This window comes from Coloeus monedula, assembly GCF_965178545.1.
Source record: "Coloeus monedula genome assembly, chromosome: 4".
NCBI classification, from domain to species: domain Eukaryota; kingdom Metazoa; phylum Chordata; class Aves; order Passeriformes; family Corvidae; genus Coloeus; species Coloeus monedula.
In genome coordinates, this window is record NC_138784.1 from 38535539 (window position 1) to 38554684 (window position 19146).

Sequence of the window (19146 nt, forward strand, 5' to 3'; positions counted from 1 at the left end):
GAGGGCGCGGAGCCCGCCGAGCCTCCCGCCCCCTCCCTTCCCTCCATCCCTCCCCGGGAACGCAGCCCCGAGCAGCCGCGCTCCCCTCGCGTCCCTCCGGGGACGGGAGCGGCTCCTCTTAAGAGCCGGGCTAAAAGTGCCTTTTCGCTTTGCAGATGGAGGTGAGCGTCCTAGCCCTGCGGGACCTGGCGAGCGCCCGGCCGGGGCGGCGGGGCCGCGCCGAGGCGGCCCAGAAGGTGAGCGGGAGGGCCGGCGCGGGGTCCGGTCCGGCGCCGCGCGTTCCCTGCACGCGTTGTCCGGAGCCCCGGACCAGTGCGGGGAGGAGAGGAAGAGGGAGGGTGGCGAGAGCGGTGGGCGCCGCGGAGCCCCAGCCCCGCGACAGCAGGGCCGCCACTCGGGGGGCTTTGGAGGGGGTCGGGCTCTGGATTGTGCTTCTGTGGCTCCCGTGGGCAGCTTTTGAGGTGCTGCCCATCGGACCTGCTCTCCCCTGCTGGTCTGTACCGCAGCATCTTACCTGTGAACACTTGGAGCACTGGGATGTCCAGCGCTACCCCTAAAATAAAGAGATAATCCAGTGTAAGACGCCTGAGTCATGCCACCCTTGTCAGTAAGTGAAGTTATTGCACTCTGGTACTGCACACAGGGAACCACATTTTAGCTTTCACCTGAGTAAAACTCACTCAGCGATCTCAAGTATTGCAATGGCTACCATGTGGTAAGGTGGAGAGGGCTCTTGTAGAGACTCACAGTTTTAAAGGTAAGAACCACCAGGCCTAACTTGGCACAGGAATAGTATAGTCTTGTTATTTAGCAGCAGTTTGAGCACGCTGATGGACATGTCCACTATGCTTGCCTTCGGTCTGTATTCATAAAGTGGTGTTCTTCAGTCAAGAGGCTAAGTACGGCCAGTCAGCAAGAAACAAGCTCATTGTTTCCCTACTGCCTCACCAGCCAGGAGATGACATATGTAGCCTTAGCCATAACCTTGCTCAGTAACATCTCCTGAACTAGATGCAATTCACGACCTGCTGTGCATGCTCAATCTGAGTCCTCCAAAATTCACATTTTTCTTGTCAGATGCCATTCCTATTATCTCAGAGATTTGTTTCAATTCCTGCTTACATACTAAGTTCATCAAGCTGGTCTCTCCCATCCTCTATCTCATACCAACTGCCCTTGTGATTTTGTGCAATACAGGTAGGACTTCACAGAATGTTGCAGCTACTGAAAAAAAAAGAAAAGGGGGAGAGAGGGTAAAAGTGTTTTTTACCTTAGCAGGTAGTTATGGTAGTAGAAAATAAAGATCGGATAATAGGAGAAAAAGATCTGAAAGGGCAGAGTCATGTGCTTTTCATGTAGAGCCACTGCTTTCTTCATGGTGGTATTTGCACAAACATGAAGATTTGAAGTACTGAAACAGCAGGTTGCTTCAGTTGCCCTCACTTCAGTTCCATTATCACCAACCATAATGAACAGGAACTTCAGAGGAAGATAGACTTTCTCCATTACTTAAGGTTGTAACATGAAATTGCAAGAAAATACTGAGTGCCAACACTATATAAATATCTATTCCAAGAAGTACCATGGCCTCTAAACTGACCCCTATTTGTCACAGTGTAGTAAGTTACAATTGGCTGACTGTTAGTTGTAAAAAAAGAGATGTGTTTATTACATCCTTTTGGGAAATTTATAGGTGAATGTATGGAGAAGTGTTCTTTATCACTGCTCAGAGCACAATGCTTTTGATGTGCCAAATTTGTTTCCAGTCTGAATGCTACAAAACTGCTCCTAGTAAAAGCCGGTTTCAGTTGTTACTAGAACTTTTTTTCTGCTTTCTAGCTAGATTGTGCCTGTTAGGATGACCTCTGGAATCACCTATTTAAATATCTATTTCAACTACATAATAGTTAAATTACTCCAAGTAAAAGGCAAAACTTAAGAAAGTTTCCAGCTTTTATTCAGTTTCTGAATTGGATTTCTTACAGCACAAAATAAAATACATTATATCAAGGATACCAATAATGCTTCCTTCAGTCAGTCCCTTGAGGTGAGTTAATCTGTAGTGATAATTCTTGCAGCAAGAGAAAGGGATCCAAAGATGAAATACAAAAAAAGTTTGATAGCAGCTAGGGACTGGAAGGAGTTGAGCTTCAGTCAGAAAATGATAAAAATCAGCTGATGAATTAGACTTTTTCCTTCTAGCAGCTCTTAGTTGTAGTCAAGGAACAGTTATGGAGATTTTCTTGATTGCTTTGAGCAGCAGGCAGTGCAGATGCAAACCTTGCCTTGCTTGCACATGAGGTCACATCCCCTTTAGTTTAACATTTTGTGAGTTAGAGCTGCATCCCCAGCACGGCTTTTAACCTGGCACCTTTCAAACAGAACTGTGCTTTCTTGCTAAGTGTAATGTGACCAATGCATGATTTCAGTTTCCCTGCAATTTGGTGATTTATGTTTGTGGGCAATGCTTTCTTGTACCCTGATGGTTTAGTCAGGGTTTAAAAGCCTAATAGGCCACAAGTTGGACTGGTTGACCTCAAGTTCTACATTTCAACGCAGTATCTCCAATACACTTCCTCCAGTACAGAAGCATGTAGAATATTTTAACACTCCCAAGAAAGGCAGAAGAACTGTGCTAAGTATAACTATGAGTGCCAAGGCACAAGTCAGTAAAATTACCTTCATAAGAGTCATAAAATTGATTGATGGAATGTTTTTTTCCTCTAAAAACTTTGTTTTTAATAGGAAAACATATTTGATCGATCCAGGATGGCCCCAAAGACTCCCATTAAGAATGAACCAATTGATTTATCGAAGCAGAAAGGCTGCACACCGGAAAGAAATCCAATTACACCTGTTAAGATCATTGACAGACCTCAGCCTGATCCCTGGACTCCTACTGCAAACCTGAAGATGCTTGTTAGTGCTGCTAGTCCTGACATGAGGGACAGGGAGAAGAAGAAAGAGCTCTTCAGACCCATAGAAAACAGTGAGCAGAGTGACACACCTGATTCATTACAGGTGAGTCTCAGAACACGGTTATCTCATGTTCCATTAGGACTTAGACCTTCCTTAAGTTGCTCCTCAGTTTTCTTCCATCTGGTGCTTTCCTCCGGATGGAAAGCTGCAGAATTGCAAGACATTCCCAAGGACAGTTACCTACACGGCACTGGCTGAGCAGTAGGACTTCAAAAGACTAAAAGTAACTGTCTTAGTAGTAACTGACCTGAGATCCCCTCAAGAGTCGGAATATTACTTAAAAGGACAGTGAAGGAAGTAGAGCTTAAATGTTTGATTTTCCCCAGCTGAAGTACTTCTGAACCACATTAGAAAGAAAATTGCCAGACATGTTTTAAACAAGCATCCTTTTCAAAAATACATTTGACAATGAAAGAACATGCTTTCTAAATCTTTTACCTCATCTGCAGCAGTCCTGCAAAGTGGTCAGCTGAAACCCTTTTTTTCCACTTTCCACTCCCAAACTAGTGGTCAGAAAGCAAGGTGTCAGGCATTAAGACTTGTACTTCACAAGACCCAGGCAATGCAGGGGTTGATCTCTGTCCTCACTTTAGAAAGTCTGTCCCTGGAGAGAATGACTTCAAACTGTAGTAAGCATCATTATGCTTTTCTTCCTTCATGATTTTTTGTTGTTGTTGTTCCAACCACTACTTTTCCTCTCCTGGGTTATTTCTTGTAGGATATCCTTCCCTGGTGATTTCAGCAACAGGAAAATAGTTCTGGGTGCTTCTACTGAGAAGCATCATTTCATAGGTGCAGATCACTCTGGAAGTGCAGGTTTTACAGCAAGTACAGTAGCAACAGTAGTGTAGAAAAGTCTGCAGTTTTCATAGTCATAACACAGCAAACAGTTCTCCAAAGATCATTCCTGACATAGTGTCCAGTACATAAAAAATAGTTGATGTTAAAGGTTAGTTCATTACCACTCCAAGCCTGTTAAGATCACACTGCATTTTTGGGGTGGCTACTATAAAGAATTCAAATATTTTCTAGTTAATAAAACTTTCATTTAATAATTTTCTCCACTTAAAAAGGTAACTTACAAAAGAAGTAGAAGTTTTAGAGTAAGGATGCTGCTATTTCCATACCGTATAAAACTCAAAGAATTCTTTCAGGTCACCAGCCTGCCCCAAGGTTACTTAGTTGCAACTAGCAAAGGACAGTTTAAGATCCCATAAGCATAAGTTTAAGTTTCCTTAAACACGGGTTTCAACAGCTACCACCACCTGCAGCTTTTCTTTGCCAGAGGGCAAGACTTATTTTTCTAACACAGAAGAAAACCTTAGAGCTACCAGTGCAAAAAAAATCCTCCATCATTCTCAGTTTGTGATAAATAAACATACCTCTTTGTACATTCTCGCCATCACAGTTTTGCTGGTTTCTATTTTTTTCCCACTACAGGGATAGAAAGACCACATTCAGGCTATCCTACAGAATTACTTAAGCTAACATCTTGACTTAGTTTAAGGTTCAAAGACTGAGTAGCACCTTTTATAGTCTCTGAGCAAAGTGCCCCCGTCCCTTGTGATAGAGTCACTGTAAAGGTCAGCAAAATCTTTTGGAAGAGGTATTGCAGGAACTTTCTGATGGTTTCTGCATCTCCTGGTTTATTAGAAGTGTTTGAGAGCATATTCTTCCTTCTTTCCAAAAGAAATACTCTTTCCAAGTATAATCTTATCATCTGCTAGTCTTGGGTGTTTGGTCTTACTGACTTTTTTCCTTATGCATGATCACTATTTCGTGACTGCACGGATAAGAGTTTTTCTGTAGGTATCTTATGTAATGAAATAAGAAGAGCTTGCAATTGTGTTATCCAAGTGTCCTGTGCTTTCAAGGAGTCCATGGGGTTTTTTTAATTAGAAAATCTGGTCTTAAATATTGGTAACATCTGAAATATGCTTCACTTGACTATGTCTTGCTTTTACAAGCTCTGCACTAAAGGGTTAACATTTATTTTTTAACAGTATGATATAGTAGATGACAGCACGGTTGATGAATTTGAAAAGCAGAGACCCAGCAGAAAACAGAAAAGCTTAGGACTCTTGTGCCAAAAGTTTCTAGCTCGCTATCCAAATTATCCATTGTCAACAGAGAAAACTACCATTTCTTTGGATGAAGTGGCTTCAATTCTTGGTATGTATACCTACAAAACTGGGGTAACTGATCACCTGGGGTAACCTGACAGGTGGGCCTTCCAAACATCATATTCTAACTGACTACATTCAAGATCTGCCTTTCCCAGGATCTGGATGCTTTTCTAATCATACTAAACAAGAGTTGGAAATGCCTAATATTCCTCAGTGTCTTTGTTGTTTGGTAACACTACCATTTTGAAATCTGCTTTCTGACTTTCTGTACTTTTTACTAGACAGATCTTGCTTCCAGCTGTTTACCATCTGTTGCTTTCTTAAATATTCAATTTGTTGGACACAAGGAGTCAGGATTTACAAACCCTCTGAAGGAGGACTTACAGACAACAAATTTTGTCAAAATGAAACATTTGGGGAAACAATTGTAAACTAACGTGTAGGAGGTAAATTCTGTTTACTGCCTGACTTCTGAACATGTTTGGCATCTTATCTTCCAAGGTCTCATGGTTCATCAAGTCTACCTTAGCTTTAAATACTGCCTTGTGATGGGGAGGTACTGGGAGAACTGCAAGAGTACCATGAGAAATTGTCTTATATTGAGGTGGTGAGAAGGGATTGAGTAGCCCATTTACTGGTTCTGCTGTTAAGTTTGGTTTTAGTTAAAAGATTAATGGAATATCTGCAAGAAGTAGTAAAACTTGGGAGAGAGGACTCAGCCAGGCCACATTAATAACAAAAATATTGAAGTCCTTGGAGAGGTTGTTTCTTTGCTAGGAAGGGCTTTACAGAATTGGACTTACACTAAATAAATCTTGTATCTACATTTAAAACTTAGGTATTAACAGAAAAGATGTAGCAAAAATGAAATTTGTCTCTTTTGGGAAGAAAAGAAACAGAAGAATGATGTCTTCTGTGACTCTGTTAAGAAAGGCCTTGAAATACCTATTTATCTGCCTTGGTAATGTGAATTGGAAATAGGATAGAATACAGATTAGGTAAATAGTTAGATAAATTACTTTTTAAATTAATTGTTCTTTTAGATTTTGCAGTTACTCCTTTATGTGTTTGCATGAGATGCCCATGCTCCAACCTTGTACAGCTGAACATGAATAGTGCTTCATTCTGTATTGGGAGTGGCATTACCTTGCTTTCCTAAATAATATAAACTTTCTTCTAAAATTTACTGTTGGAAATTTTACCTCCAGGAAGGAGGAAGATTGTGGTTGTCCTTCTCCGTTTGTTTTCCCTTCCTTGCTTGTATCCTCTTGGCTTGTGACCACAAAATTACCCAGTGCTGATGTTGCTGCTCTTAATGTAACAAATGGTGTCTGTGATACAGCTTTTGCTACAAATGTATATTGCTTTGTTCACGGAAGACCTGTGGAAGGCCACAAAGGGGTCTGTACTGCTGGTGTCTGACAGACACCAGGATACGTGTAACACTCTTGTTTTTCTGGATTGTGTTTCACTCCAAGTTCTTCACACACTTGGAAGTGCTCATGAATTGTTTCACCTAATATGTGTTTGAGGCTGGTAAGTATTATCCCTATTCTTCAGATGGGTAAACAGCCATCCCACAGTGAAGTTTCAAAACCTTTCCCCTTAACTGGCACTTGTTCTGCTCAGCTGATGTTAATGGTTAGAGGCTTTTTGGTGCAGATGCTGCCACCAGCATATAGTACACTGTGTTATATATAAGAGCCATGCTTCAAACAGCACTGGACACAAGTACTCAGGACAGCAAGCATAGCCACCAACCTGTTCATATTCAGTCCCCAACCTTGCTCACATCAGCAGGCTGAACTCCAGCTGGACATATTTAATAAATTTCCCATAGGTCTTGACCCAGCCAGCACTGATGATTTGTTTCTGTGTCATTTGGGAACAGCAGGTCTCATTCTACACTGCTTTGCACCTTGAAAAGCTTTTGATGCCCCTTTACTGGGCACTTGTTTAGCAAGTAAAGGTAATTGTGCCACTGTAAATGCAAGTGGACAACTGTGCTCCCACTGGTTCCTGTATGAGGGGCTTTCATCTCTACACTGTGGCAGACCCTTTCCTGCCCTCTGTTACACGCAGGCTTGTATACAGGTACATGTGTGAATTTTGAAGCTCTCTGTCAGGAAGGGCCGAGGTGCTCTGAAAACCCTGGGGCACTCTGGGTAGGTCTGAGTGAATGGGGCTGGCAGACTGCAGTCTGCAAACCCTAAACACAGTGTGGATTCTTCCTTAGGCTGAAGCCATGGCTGGTCTAGATGTTAAGAAAATGGACAAAGAGCAGCGTACCATGAAGCTGGCCGCACATAAGTCAGATTTTCAGTGTGCAAATACAGATATATCTAATGGAATGTGCCCATGTGAACAATGACAATGTCTGTTAGAGAACAACCCATTCTCTGCTTCTGTTGAACTAAGATGAGCATCTATGTCTTTTTTATCTGTTCCCCCCCACTTCCCAAACAGGAGTTGAACGGAGAAGAATTTACGATATCGTGAACGTCCTGGAGTCATTGCACTTGGTCAGCCGTGTGGCCAAGAACCAGTACTGCTGGCATGGCCGGCATAACCTCAGCCAAACTCTGAAAACGCTTCAGGAAGCAGGAGAGCTGCAGTATGGAGAGCTGTTGACCTCCCAGCACAAGGAGCAGGACTTAGAGTACAAATTTGGAGAACAGAAAAAGGAAACAATTCCAGATTCTCAAGACAGATCATTACTGGAGTTTTCAGAACCAGATTGCATCTCTGGTAAGATAATTACTAAATGTATGATGATACACAGACACAAGTCTCTTTCTCCAGTTTACTATGTCACTTTTCCTCTTGCTTTGCTTTTAAATTAAATAATAGAAAGTTATGCTTTCCAAAAAGGTGCTGAATTCACCATGGAGGGTACAGAATTCTTCCTTCTATTCTGTTCCTAACATAGGTCTCAAGACAGATTTTTCCTTCTGTCCTACAGACCCGCAGGAAGTTGTGCTGGACAATCCAGTTCTTTCCCCACCTGTGTCTGACAGTAAATGCTTTATCCTGACAGAAAGCACCATCTTCATTTGTCCACTGTTTGCATGCTGCCCATGTAACACATAATGTTTTTAAGTTACAAAGCCCATTAGAGTCACAAAATTATAGTGGCACAAAACAGTGTAACCTAACATAGAATCAGCTCTGGAATTTCACTTTCTAAAAGCTATTTCTGCAAGTTTGAATTTTTATTTCCCTTTGAAGAGAGACTCCTGTCTGCATTACTCAGTTATTTGCTGCCTTTCAATAAATTTCTGCTTTCTGACAAGGAAATATTTACTCCTTTTGTGTGTGAGAAACCTACTTATTAGTTTTCTGGCTGTGATGTATGACATATGCTAAGAGGCTTGGGTATTATTTGTAACACAGCATCTGCAAACAGCAGAAAGGACAAGTCATTGCGGATTATGAGCCAAAAGTTTGTCATGCTGTTCCTTGTCTCCAAGACCAAGATAGTCACTCTGGACATCGCAGCAAAGATACTGATAGAAGAAACCCAGGATACAGTGGACCACAGCAAATTTAAAAGTAAGATGGCTAATGAGAGGCAAATCAAGCAGTCAGTGAGTACAGAAAACAGGGCATGTTTGGTCTGACACCAAACAGACACCAGTAGGTAACAGCAACTGCAATTCATGAATCTTTTCCTGGCATATGGTCTGGGGTTTTTTTTCATTGCAAATGCCTATTTGTGGAAACAGAGCTTGGTGTGGGGAAGAGACACTTTGACAGTTATCTCCCAAGTTTAGCTTCAGAATAAAGAAGCACATTTTTTTGTTGTTGTTGTTGAATTTTTTTTTCATACTTAATCTGAATGGTGTTTCAGAAATGAAACATATTGTTTATTTTAATTGAATTAATTCTCTCTTTGCAGAAATATGTTCCTTCTCCTTTTTACCCCAGAAATCTTTTACAGCTGGATGGCACAGTTTGCTTTCAGTTAGTGAGGATTAGAACTTCAATCCCTTGGAGAACATGGGAAAATCAGCATTACTAAATAAGTCTTCTAAGATAAAGACTTTTAAGCCTTTAAAGTGCTTTTAAAGTACTTGCACTTCAGTCTTAAAATTCTACCCCAAATATAAGAAGAAACATGAGGAGTTTAGCTGGACAATATGTGGGTATCATAGTGAGCTCAAAGATGTTATTTGCTAGAGCCACAGAGATTTTTCTGAGTGTGTTACATTTTTAAAAACATTATGGATATGTGTCCTCTTGTGATCAGCTGTGCACTCCTGTGCCTCTTGCCCCCAACTTCTCTTTACCCATGTGTAGGTAGTTGCATTTTCTGGTCACGTTGATGATGTAATCACTCCCTAACCTATTTCCATCAAAATGAGGGCAATGAGTTTAAACCTGAGCAGCTAAGATATGAAGCACCTGTGATAGTCAGGTGGGAGCTGGCCTGGCAGGCTTCATAGGAGGTGGCCTAAGTCCAGCTTGATTTGATTTTGCTCACCTCATCTATGAAAGCTGTGGTGATAGTCTGAAACGAAATTAGCACATAAATGTGTCCTGTATGCGTTGTAAGGCTGACTCTTTTATCTACTCCTGCCTTTTCTTGTTAGCAAAGGTACGAAGGCTGTATGATATTGCCAATGTTCTCACCAGCCTAGGCTTGATCAAGAAAGTTCATGTCACAGAGGAACGAGGACGCAAACCAGCTTTCAAGTGGATTGGGCCTGTGGAATTCCCTGGAAAGACTGGTAACTTGTGTAGTTTGTATTTTTCTTTTTGCTTTGATAGTCCCTTCCCAAGTGGTAAAATGTTGCTTTCTGTGTGTAAAGAATGGCTCAGCATTCAACATGTACCCTGTGATTATTAACTGCTGCCAGCTCAACATTTGCCCTTGCTAGACTTTGCGCCCAAGGTCTGGATCTGTGGAGGGATGTTGAAGGATACTGCGTCTTATAGGTATTTTTGCACTGACTTAGATAACTGTATGCATAACTGTATCAATTGTAGAGCAATGGCAGATAGCACTGATATCTTTAAATCTGGGTCCACAGCTGTTCTGGGTTGCAAAATCTCAGTAATTCAATAATAATTATACAGTGAATTATTTTCTTTGTAAGGGGGCGTACCAAGTTGATCAGGGCTGTTTCTTGCACATGGCTCCTTTTACAAAAACTTTGTCTGCAAAGAATGAGGTGGTGGGACAGAGGATCTTGTAAGCTCATGCTTCTTGGCCAGATAGGCTCCCTTTGGCTTGGATATTTGTGTCAGGACAGTGCCAGGAACAAGTGAAAGTGAAGGATAATGTAAACACCATCTTAGTGCCCTTTCTCCTCCTGACTAGCACACTAGAATGTAGTGCCTTCTGCAGCTGCTATGGAATGGATAGGAGGGAAGCCCTTACCTTGTCTGCTGGTGCTTACTGAGTTCTAGGCTTGTTTCAGTGTTGTGGGGGTTGAGATAATACAGAGGTTGCCTCTTCCCTTAATGCCAAGTTTGGTAATATGGCAGAAGCCTAAATGATGAGCTGTGTTGACTGAAGGACTGCTGTACAAAATTGTGTCCCTACAGATGAGCTGAGAGGGCACAGCCCAACATCAGATCCTCTGCCCGGGACACAGAGAGGAGCCTGTGCCCGGTACCAGACCAGTGCTACTGGAAAGCAAAGGTTTACACGTCATGCTTCATTTAACAGTGCACAGCCTTGTGAAGCAGCCAGAAGGAAGGTCAGTTCTGAGCCTAACAGCCCACGTCAAGAGAGGCAAGGTAACTACTAATGAAGTATGTTCTTTTCTATCCTGGTGGACCTGCCCAAATGAGGGCATGCACCAATTTAAGGCACTTGATTGGGTGAATCAGCATAGTTAAGTATGTGAATTACTCTTGGGAGGTGCCTATATTTCTGCTGTCCATGTGATAATGAAATTTCTGGTTTAAAATCTCCAGTCAAATCCCTAAAGTTGCATGAGGTGAATCTGGGCCATACTGCAATTGAATCTGCAGTTTGTTTTCTGCAGTTAAATGTTTCTGTTCTGTACTAACTGCAACTATACTACAGTTTTATCTGTGAAAACTTGATAGAGAGAGATTATTTAGCCACAAAATGCTTGCTTTATTTTATGGTTCCTAATATAGTGAAATTTACTGTAACAATCTAATGGACAGTTGTTAAAAAAGACAAAGTAATTACAGGGCTTTTCACAGTTCCCTCTTATAGGAAATGATGATGTTGAACCCCTCTCCAGTGGGACTGAGACTTCTGAGTGTCTTGCAGGTTCTGGCTCTAGGCAATTAGTGGATGTTATAAAAATGTGTCAGGACTGAAAAATTATAGCTATTATTTTATATGGCCGGTATCAAAATACGCTTGGTAAACCTGTCTGTGATTAATTGAATGCCTCTTTGTTCTTTCAGCTTGCACTGTGAATTCAGATGAAAATTGTTCCAAAATGATAAATCTAGCAGCTGTCTGCAGGCAGAAGATAGAGGAAGATACTGGGTAGGTTGGTCTTAACTCTTGTCCAGTTTCAGCTTTGTGCTTGTCATGTTTAGTTTAAGGATAGATTCCATTGATGATAAAAAAATTGCAATAAAGTCTCGTTATTACAATTTTAATACTGATAGATGTCAGCATGGCTTTTTTTTTTTTCATGGTCATTTTACACCCACCTGTGCTTGTTACCAGTGTTGGTGTTTTGCTTCAGTAGTTCTTTCTGTCATATGTGTTTATATAGGTCATTCCTGCATCCTTTGACCTATTGTCTGGGTAAGCTGAGCAAATTATGATTCCATGGAAGGGTGTCTCTGTCTCTCATCGGTCTTCTCTACACCCATCCCAATTTGAATTCATTTGTGAATGACTAGTCAAGTGCAGCCAAAAGCATTATTGTTCCACCAAAAACCTGACTGCTTCTGTGTAATTAGAAATGAAAAAAAGTGACCCTTCTTGTAAACTGTGTAAAAACTGTGGTTTTGGAGTGGAATTTTTCTGCATTTATGTCCAAATATGTATCTCTTTGCTGGTAAGGATAAAGGAGGGGTTTAATTTTGGAATAAATGTTTTTCCTCTTTTCATTACTGTTTGAGGTTTTTTGTTGGTTTTTTTTGTAGGAATAAAGCTTGTGACACTGAAACGATACTAAATTCATCAAAGAACTCCAACACAACCTTAGCTTTCTCCCTTCTTCCAGTTCCTGGGGACTCTGATTTTTGTGTTAACCCTTTGCCTCAGGCAGTTTTCCCTGTGGTTCAGGCAGATGTGCCAAGCTTCTCGCTACCAATTGGCATCAGTGGCCAGGCTTCACACCCTTCCACGCCAGCAGCCTCCAAAACAGAAAATGGAAAACCTACCCTGGTCCCCAACCAACCCTTCCTGTGCTTCCCATCTTCATCCCTTTTCATGTTGTGCGGTGGTCTTCAGGAAAATAATTTGAGCGAGACCCTGCCCACTTCAGGAGATGTGGGAAACAGGAGTGCAGAAGCTCAGGCTGCCGTACCTCCTGTTGGCTGCCAAAAACGCAGCTCCCACAAGTGCTCATCGCCCTCTGCACCTGTAGATGATGAAGAGCCAGCTGCTAAAAAACAGACATTGGAGCAGAGTGATCTCCCCCTCTCACTTGTAGTACCCAAGGTAAAGTGAGTTGCATTATCACTTAGGCTTTCTCATAGTAAGGAAAGGCTTTTGCCTAAGACAGTGTTTCCAGGAGGGAAAATTTAGTACACTGCTTTTGAGAGACACAAATGCTGCCTCCCACATGTTAATAAAATTGTAAGTGGGCTGTGTCAGTAAGTATAGCATTAACTGGGAGATGTTTTCACACTGCCAGGGGAAAATGGACTTGGATTGTTTTGCATAGTGATGTGATGCTCAGCTGTTCTTTGGAATTAGTGTTGTAATCATTGTATTCAGCAAAACAATTGGTCAGAGGGGAAGAAATCAATGTAATTATTACTCCTCACCTTCCCCTGTTAGCCTGGGCTTTCCCAGGCAGCAGCAGCATTGCTTACTTCACTGAGCTATAGCAGATGTGATTTGTTCTTTCCCCCTACTCTCCAGCCTGAGTCCCTCTCTCTGAAGCCCAGTGTTGCCCACAGCAGGCTGGTGAGAGAAAGATGATGAAGGTGATGTGTAGCTATCTCAGAATTCTCTTAAATACTGACAGTAGGGGTCAGGCTCAAGGCCATATCATATAAGCCATTTGAATATTGAGTATAAACAATTTGAAACAAGTGCTTTTCCTTATCAATAGAAAAGTAATCCCAGAGGTCAGGTATTTCTTACGTAGTGTCTCCAACAGCAAAGGGCACAGGGTTTAGGCATCACTCATATGGCTCTTCAAACCCTCAACCAAAATTTTTAACTTGGTGATTTGCTAATCAGGTTTGTGTTGCTCCTTTGCACAGATGCCTGAGAGGTATTGCATGGTTTTATTTTAGCTTGGACTCTTCATTTCCACTTTTGTTTTTGCTTAGAAGCCTTCTGAGTCACCCAAGGCAGAACCTTCCCTAGGAAGTGGCTGTTCATCTGCTGTACGTCTAGAAACAAATCATCTTGACCTCGCAAGTCCTGCTGCTGCAGAGGCTGCAAACAAGGAGTCTGCTAAGCCTTTAGATTGGCAGGAGCAGGAGCAAGAAAAACAATCTCAGAACAAAGACACTGATGAACATCCTCCAGGAAATGAGCACATCTCTAAAGAAAATGCCAATCAGCCTTTCCAACCACAGTACCTTTATGTTCAGCCTACTGCTGGTAAGGACAGCCATGAGATTCAGAGGCACCCAAACCTCTGTATCTGTTCACTGAGCAAATACTGAGTCCTACAAATAGGTGAATAAGTATATTTGGCACAAAAACCCCTGACAGCAGTTCACTGTAGTAGTTTAATAACTCTGAAATCTCTTGACTCAATGTGAACTGTTCCACCTCTGAAAAGATAGGCATTTTTCTGAGGTTCCCAAACATTAATAGTGTTGAACAATGCAGGGTTTGCATGCCTGAATTATGTGCAGCAAAAAAAGACACCCAGCATTCAAAACCTAAAGGAGCTGGAAGTCTAGATTTAGCAGTAAGGTGGCCAATATAGAACAGTAGAATCCCCCTGAATGTATGAATTTAATCACCTTCAAACTTTGTACTGTCTTGTAACATGCATTATCAGGATAACCCCCAAGGCACTGGGAATGTAGCCAGTCCTGCTTGTATGACACCATGAGGATAGAGAGGAAGCAGCTGAAAATACTGCAGTAGGATTTCGTGTCCACCATGTTTTGTGCCCGTGTTTGTGTGCAGTGGATGACTGCTTTGTGGGAACAGGACATGCATGGCAGATTTCTGTGACTACTGCTTTGGTCTTTGAGTCACTTGTGACACGGAGTGGGGTCTATGGCATTTCACTTAGGTTGGAGATGCTCAGTTTGAAAATGCTGGACCTGGTGTTTTGGAAGGTCAGACAAACTGGGAGCCAGAGCAGCTTCTGTTTCGATACAGTAGTTCAGCTGTTCTCAGCAAAATTAATGCCTCTGTGATATATCTTTGTGGGTGTCTCCCATTTGTTGGGTTTGATTTGTCTGGGTTTTTTTTTTTCCCCTCATTAAAAGCAATATTTTCATATAGCAGAGGATCATTGCAGTTAGTGAAAAAAAAGTTTGTTTAGCCAGGATGTTTCTTGTAATTGAAGTTAGATGCAGAAAACAGCAAGGAGCATGGTTGGTACTTCATACGACCAAAGTAAATGGATGCAGGTACAGTGAATAGACAAGTAGGGGGGAAAATGGAGGAAGGTAAAGAAGGGAGCTGGACAGAAGAGTCTGGGGTTTGTGACAGTTTTCTTCATTATTTTTTATTATTTTTGTCACAGTTTACTTCCTAGGCAGACTTTTCTTTATTGTCATACCTTCTTCTTGTTCCAGATGAAGTTACAGTAGTTTAATTCCCTTTTTCAAGTTTATTAATGCTTTGTTTTTTCTCTCTTTGGTTTAGGATTAAGCAGTTTTAATTTCCTGTTCTCTGCAAACCAAGCCCCTGGTGCCATCAGCCTGGCTGCGAATCAGTTGCCTTCTCTAAGTGTGCCCTGTGTCATGGTGCCGTCAGCAGCCTTGGCTTCCTTCCCTCTCGTCTGTTCTCCCTCATTCACCAGTCCTCTTTCCCCAGTTCCCGATGGCTCCTTCTCAGCTGCTGCCTCCACAAATTTCAGTATGTCCAGCCTGGCATCCACCACCCCCGTTTTCATAAGCACCACGGCTGTTGTCACCCCCAAGGTCTCACCTGCCCCTTCGGTGGATCCACAGCAGCCAGCTCACCCCGCTCTGCACCTGAGTCCTGTGCTTACAAGATCTTGCAGTGCTGTTAAACTGGACTCCCCCGTGTGTATGGGACACCCAGTGACCCTTCTGAAGCTGCAGCAGGTAAGGGGGAAAGGTGAACAGAAGTGGTAATGAAAGAGCTGTCCCAGGTGCCTGATGGCGGTGTGTGCAGCAAGCTGGTGCTGCTGTGTCAGTGCAGAGTTGGCATGCTGAGAGCTGATGTCTTCCCCTTAGGCTGTGTGTGTCCATCCTAGCAGTGGCACCGGGCGTGTTGAAGTCATAGCCCAGCATAGCACATCTAGCCCTGAACAGTGAAGTGGTTAGTTTTATATCTCTTACAGAAATTCTAAAATTCCCCACCAATCTAAGGGGATTTTTCCCCATCTGACAGTGTCATGTGTGTTATGCAATGGCTACAGAAAAACATTAGGAGAACAGGAGGATTGTATGTCAGAAATCGGGAGTCAGCTGACTGCAACACTTTTTCAGGTAGTAGTGTCCTGGGTTATCCCCTCAGCCCTGTTCTGATCTCTCTTCACTATGTAATAGAAAAGTAATAGCAGCATCAGAGCTGGGAGAAAACAATGATTCTTGTGGGATTGTTGAACTTTTTTTATAAAGGTATTTTTAAAAATCTACCATAGAACCAGACTTTTGGGTAAAAAAAAATCTGAAGTTCAGAAGTGAGGGAGGACTCATTTATGTGAAATACGAGTGACACAGAACAGTCATGTCACACTGTGTTAGCTCGGTGTTTACAACTATTAGCAGTGAAATTTTGGCACTAATTCAACTTACATTTGTAAATCTGTGATTTGTTTTCCTATTGTCTAATTCAGTGAAAAATAGATCAAACATTTGGAAGCATTATAAATATTATTTTATGTTTATCTTCTTCAAGCTTAGAAAAAGGCTGCAATAAGAGACTGGTTGGCAGCCAATCTGATTACAGATACTAACATCAGAGGTTACAGTAGAGTGGCACTTAAAAGACAAGTGGTCAGGGTTTAGAAGAATAATTTTTCATTTCTCTTGATGGTAACAAATAACAAAAGTGAGTAAAACATCAAGGAAGAGAAAGAGCCATTCAAGCTAAAGGACAAGATTGGCATAAGAACAAATGAGTATGAACTAATCATGAAAAAATTTAAGTTGGAAGCGAGATAAAGGTGTTCATCTTCCAGCAGTGATGTACTAGCATCCAGTTCCAGAGTGAAGAGCAGTGGCAAAGCCCATAGCTTTTCACGTGGAGCTTCTGAAAGGGTGTGTGACCTTGAGTAGCAGGGCACAGGGATTAATGGCTCCCAGCTGTCTTCTGTTTGCATGTTTGTGTGTAGGCTTTGAGAAAACCCTGCCAAATCACTTTGGTTTTGTTTCACAAATAGCCTTCGTCGGCGCCTCTCACTCCCAAGAATATTCGTCCTGCACATCATGAAGCATTTTTCAAAACTCCTGGAAGTCTTGGAGAACCTGTGGCATGGAAGAAAAATGAAGGCAACCAAACCAGAAATGCCAGCTCTGTGCAGAGGAGACTGGAAATCTCTAGTACCAGCCCTGACTAATTCCACTCTTTGCAAGGGGTGGGCAGATTGTCCTTGGACTCTGTATCAATTATGAGAGAACAAGCTCTTGCCTGGCAAGAGGAGCAAGTTAAAATGTCACCCCTTTTGGCATGTTTCCCTACTATCTATTCACCCACTGGTTCTGTTAGCCATCTTCTTCAAAATCACCCTTGGTACTGAAATCCTTTTACTGAATTGTCCTTCAGTACTGATTTGAATTCAGATTCCGTGCTTCACACAGCCTTGTGGGCATCAAATTGTAATTGTGATTTTAATTTGGAAAACTCTCTTTATTTCTGTGAGAAGATGCAAACAGATTCTTTTGGAGTCCCCAGGAGTTCTTTATTCATGGTTTTAAGTGAGATGTCTAGCACTTATCCGGGGTAAGCATTTTATTTGCATGTACTCTACTTAGCCTGAGTAAATCTGTGGTGAAAATGATAAACTTTGCAGTTGTGAGAGCAACTGCTTTCTTGGTTCCAATCTGTCAAATCCTGCCTCTGCAGTGCAGCCTCTTGCTTTTTATTTTGTGTGTTGGAGTGGGATTAGAGGAAAAAGGGATTTTTGCAGTTTCAGACTAACAGATTTTCTCAGGGTAGGATTACTTGAATGTCAGTTGGTTGTTGTACAATTTGCCCAGCACTTGTGGTTAGAAAAACCTAATAATAACACATGATTATGATTGAATGTATACATGTGAAAAATATTAAGACCAAAATAACTGTGAATGTTAACATTTTTATAGTTGTGTTAATTAATTATATTAGTCCTTCGGTTGGTTGGTGTTTTTTTTTTACTTTTACTTTGAGCAAAATATGCAAGTTAGATGTAAAGAATACAAAACCTGAATCGTTAAACAGGTTTGACAAAGTGATTTGAGAGTGGCAAGCCACTGAGAGGACTGTGCTAAGATTTCATCTCCTGTTTAAATATCCAGTCTAGGCTTTATGACCAAGGAATACCGATAAGTCATTAACCTCACTCATTATTAGATTCAGTCTAACCTGAGTCTACTAAGTGCCTACTTAGCTGTTTACTTAAGTGTACTTAAGGGGTATGTACTTAAGTGTCTAACTCTTCACAGGAATTTTGTGACTAGTTAATAGTTCATTTGAGCATGTTGGGAAGACAAGGGAGATCTTATCTATCTAAACCAGAAAAAGAAGTTAAAAAGAGCAGGAGCCTTGAGTTTTAAAGTAATATAAAAAAAAAAGTAAAAAATTATCAGTATACCCTAGGAGAAGATAATGAGGAAGAAAAATCTTAATATTCAGAGTCCTCAAATAATGGATGGTGCTATTAGCAATATAGAACATAATTTTAAGAGTTAATGCTCTTATGTTTGGGTATGTTTTCACTCATGTAGCAAACTGCAATCAAATTTGTGCAGTCTCCTGTTCAAAAGATAGTCTTGCTGTTGACATCACATTAGCCTGGACTTTTAGCAAATGTAAGGCCAGCATGATCAGCTCTCTGTTTGGTACTGGTGTTGATTTTCCAAGGGCAGATGCACTCTTGGACGTGCTATTTTGTTGGTCAAGGGAGGTTAGGACTTTAAGGGTTGGGGATTTGAGGAGGGCATTTTATTTTTATAACAAAATGTATGATGAAAATGGAATTTAAGAAAGAATTTTAGTGAAGCTGAGAGTTTGAGTAATGTGGCCTTCTCTTAGAATAGATCAATAACAGCTTTTTGAGAGGGCTTGGTTAGCCCTCATTGAAAGAAAATCTACAGCAGAATTATCATAGGAAATTTCAGGGGTGGTAAAGAGACATCTTCAGACTGCTAATTTTTTTATATTTTAATGACACTACAGTTATGAAAGTTTACAGTTTTTTCTTCTGAGTTATTTGTTCTTATACACCCACTTAGCTTAATTTTGCTTTGAAAAGCAGTATGTAACTAGCACAGTGCTGCCTCTGCACTTCTGCTGGCAGGCATGCGTTGCTGCTGGGGCAGGAACAGACTGCTAGGGTTCCAGGGAAAACAGTGGGTGCTGATTCTCCAAGCCTTCTCTCTCCCTCTAGTATGGTGCAGCCTTTTAATGAAATGGCAGCTGGGAGCAGGGAGGAGGATTAGAGCTAATATTGGCTCTTTGCTCCGGTTGAAGCATCATCACCAAAATTGCCTTTCTTTGTCAGTAATGTTATTGTGTGCCATAACTAACTTTATACTTGAAAATGCAGGGAGTGAAAAT

The 19146-nt window shown here is 41.6% G+C and overlaps 1 protein-coding gene across 1 annotated transcript; it reads left to right on the plus strand.

Annotated features, from left to right (window-relative positions):
- Window positions 1-155: 155 nt before the first annotated feature.
- Window positions 156-16948, plus strand: E2F7 (E2F transcription factor 7; the record flags this gene model as incomplete). The annotated part of the gene is made up of 12 exons (XM_082280624.1): window positions 156-236; window positions 2746-3021; window positions 4983-5151; window positions 7572-7853; window positions 8499-8657; window positions 9698-9835; window positions 10656-10850; window positions 11499-11583; window positions 12195-12714; window positions 13557-13833; window positions 15064-15488; window positions 16772-16948. The coding sequence occupies 12 exons, from the start codon at window positions 156-158 to the stop codon at window positions 16946-16948; spliced, it is 2784 nt and encodes a 927-aa protein (XP_082136750.1).
- Window positions 16949-19146: the final 2198 nt, after the last annotated feature.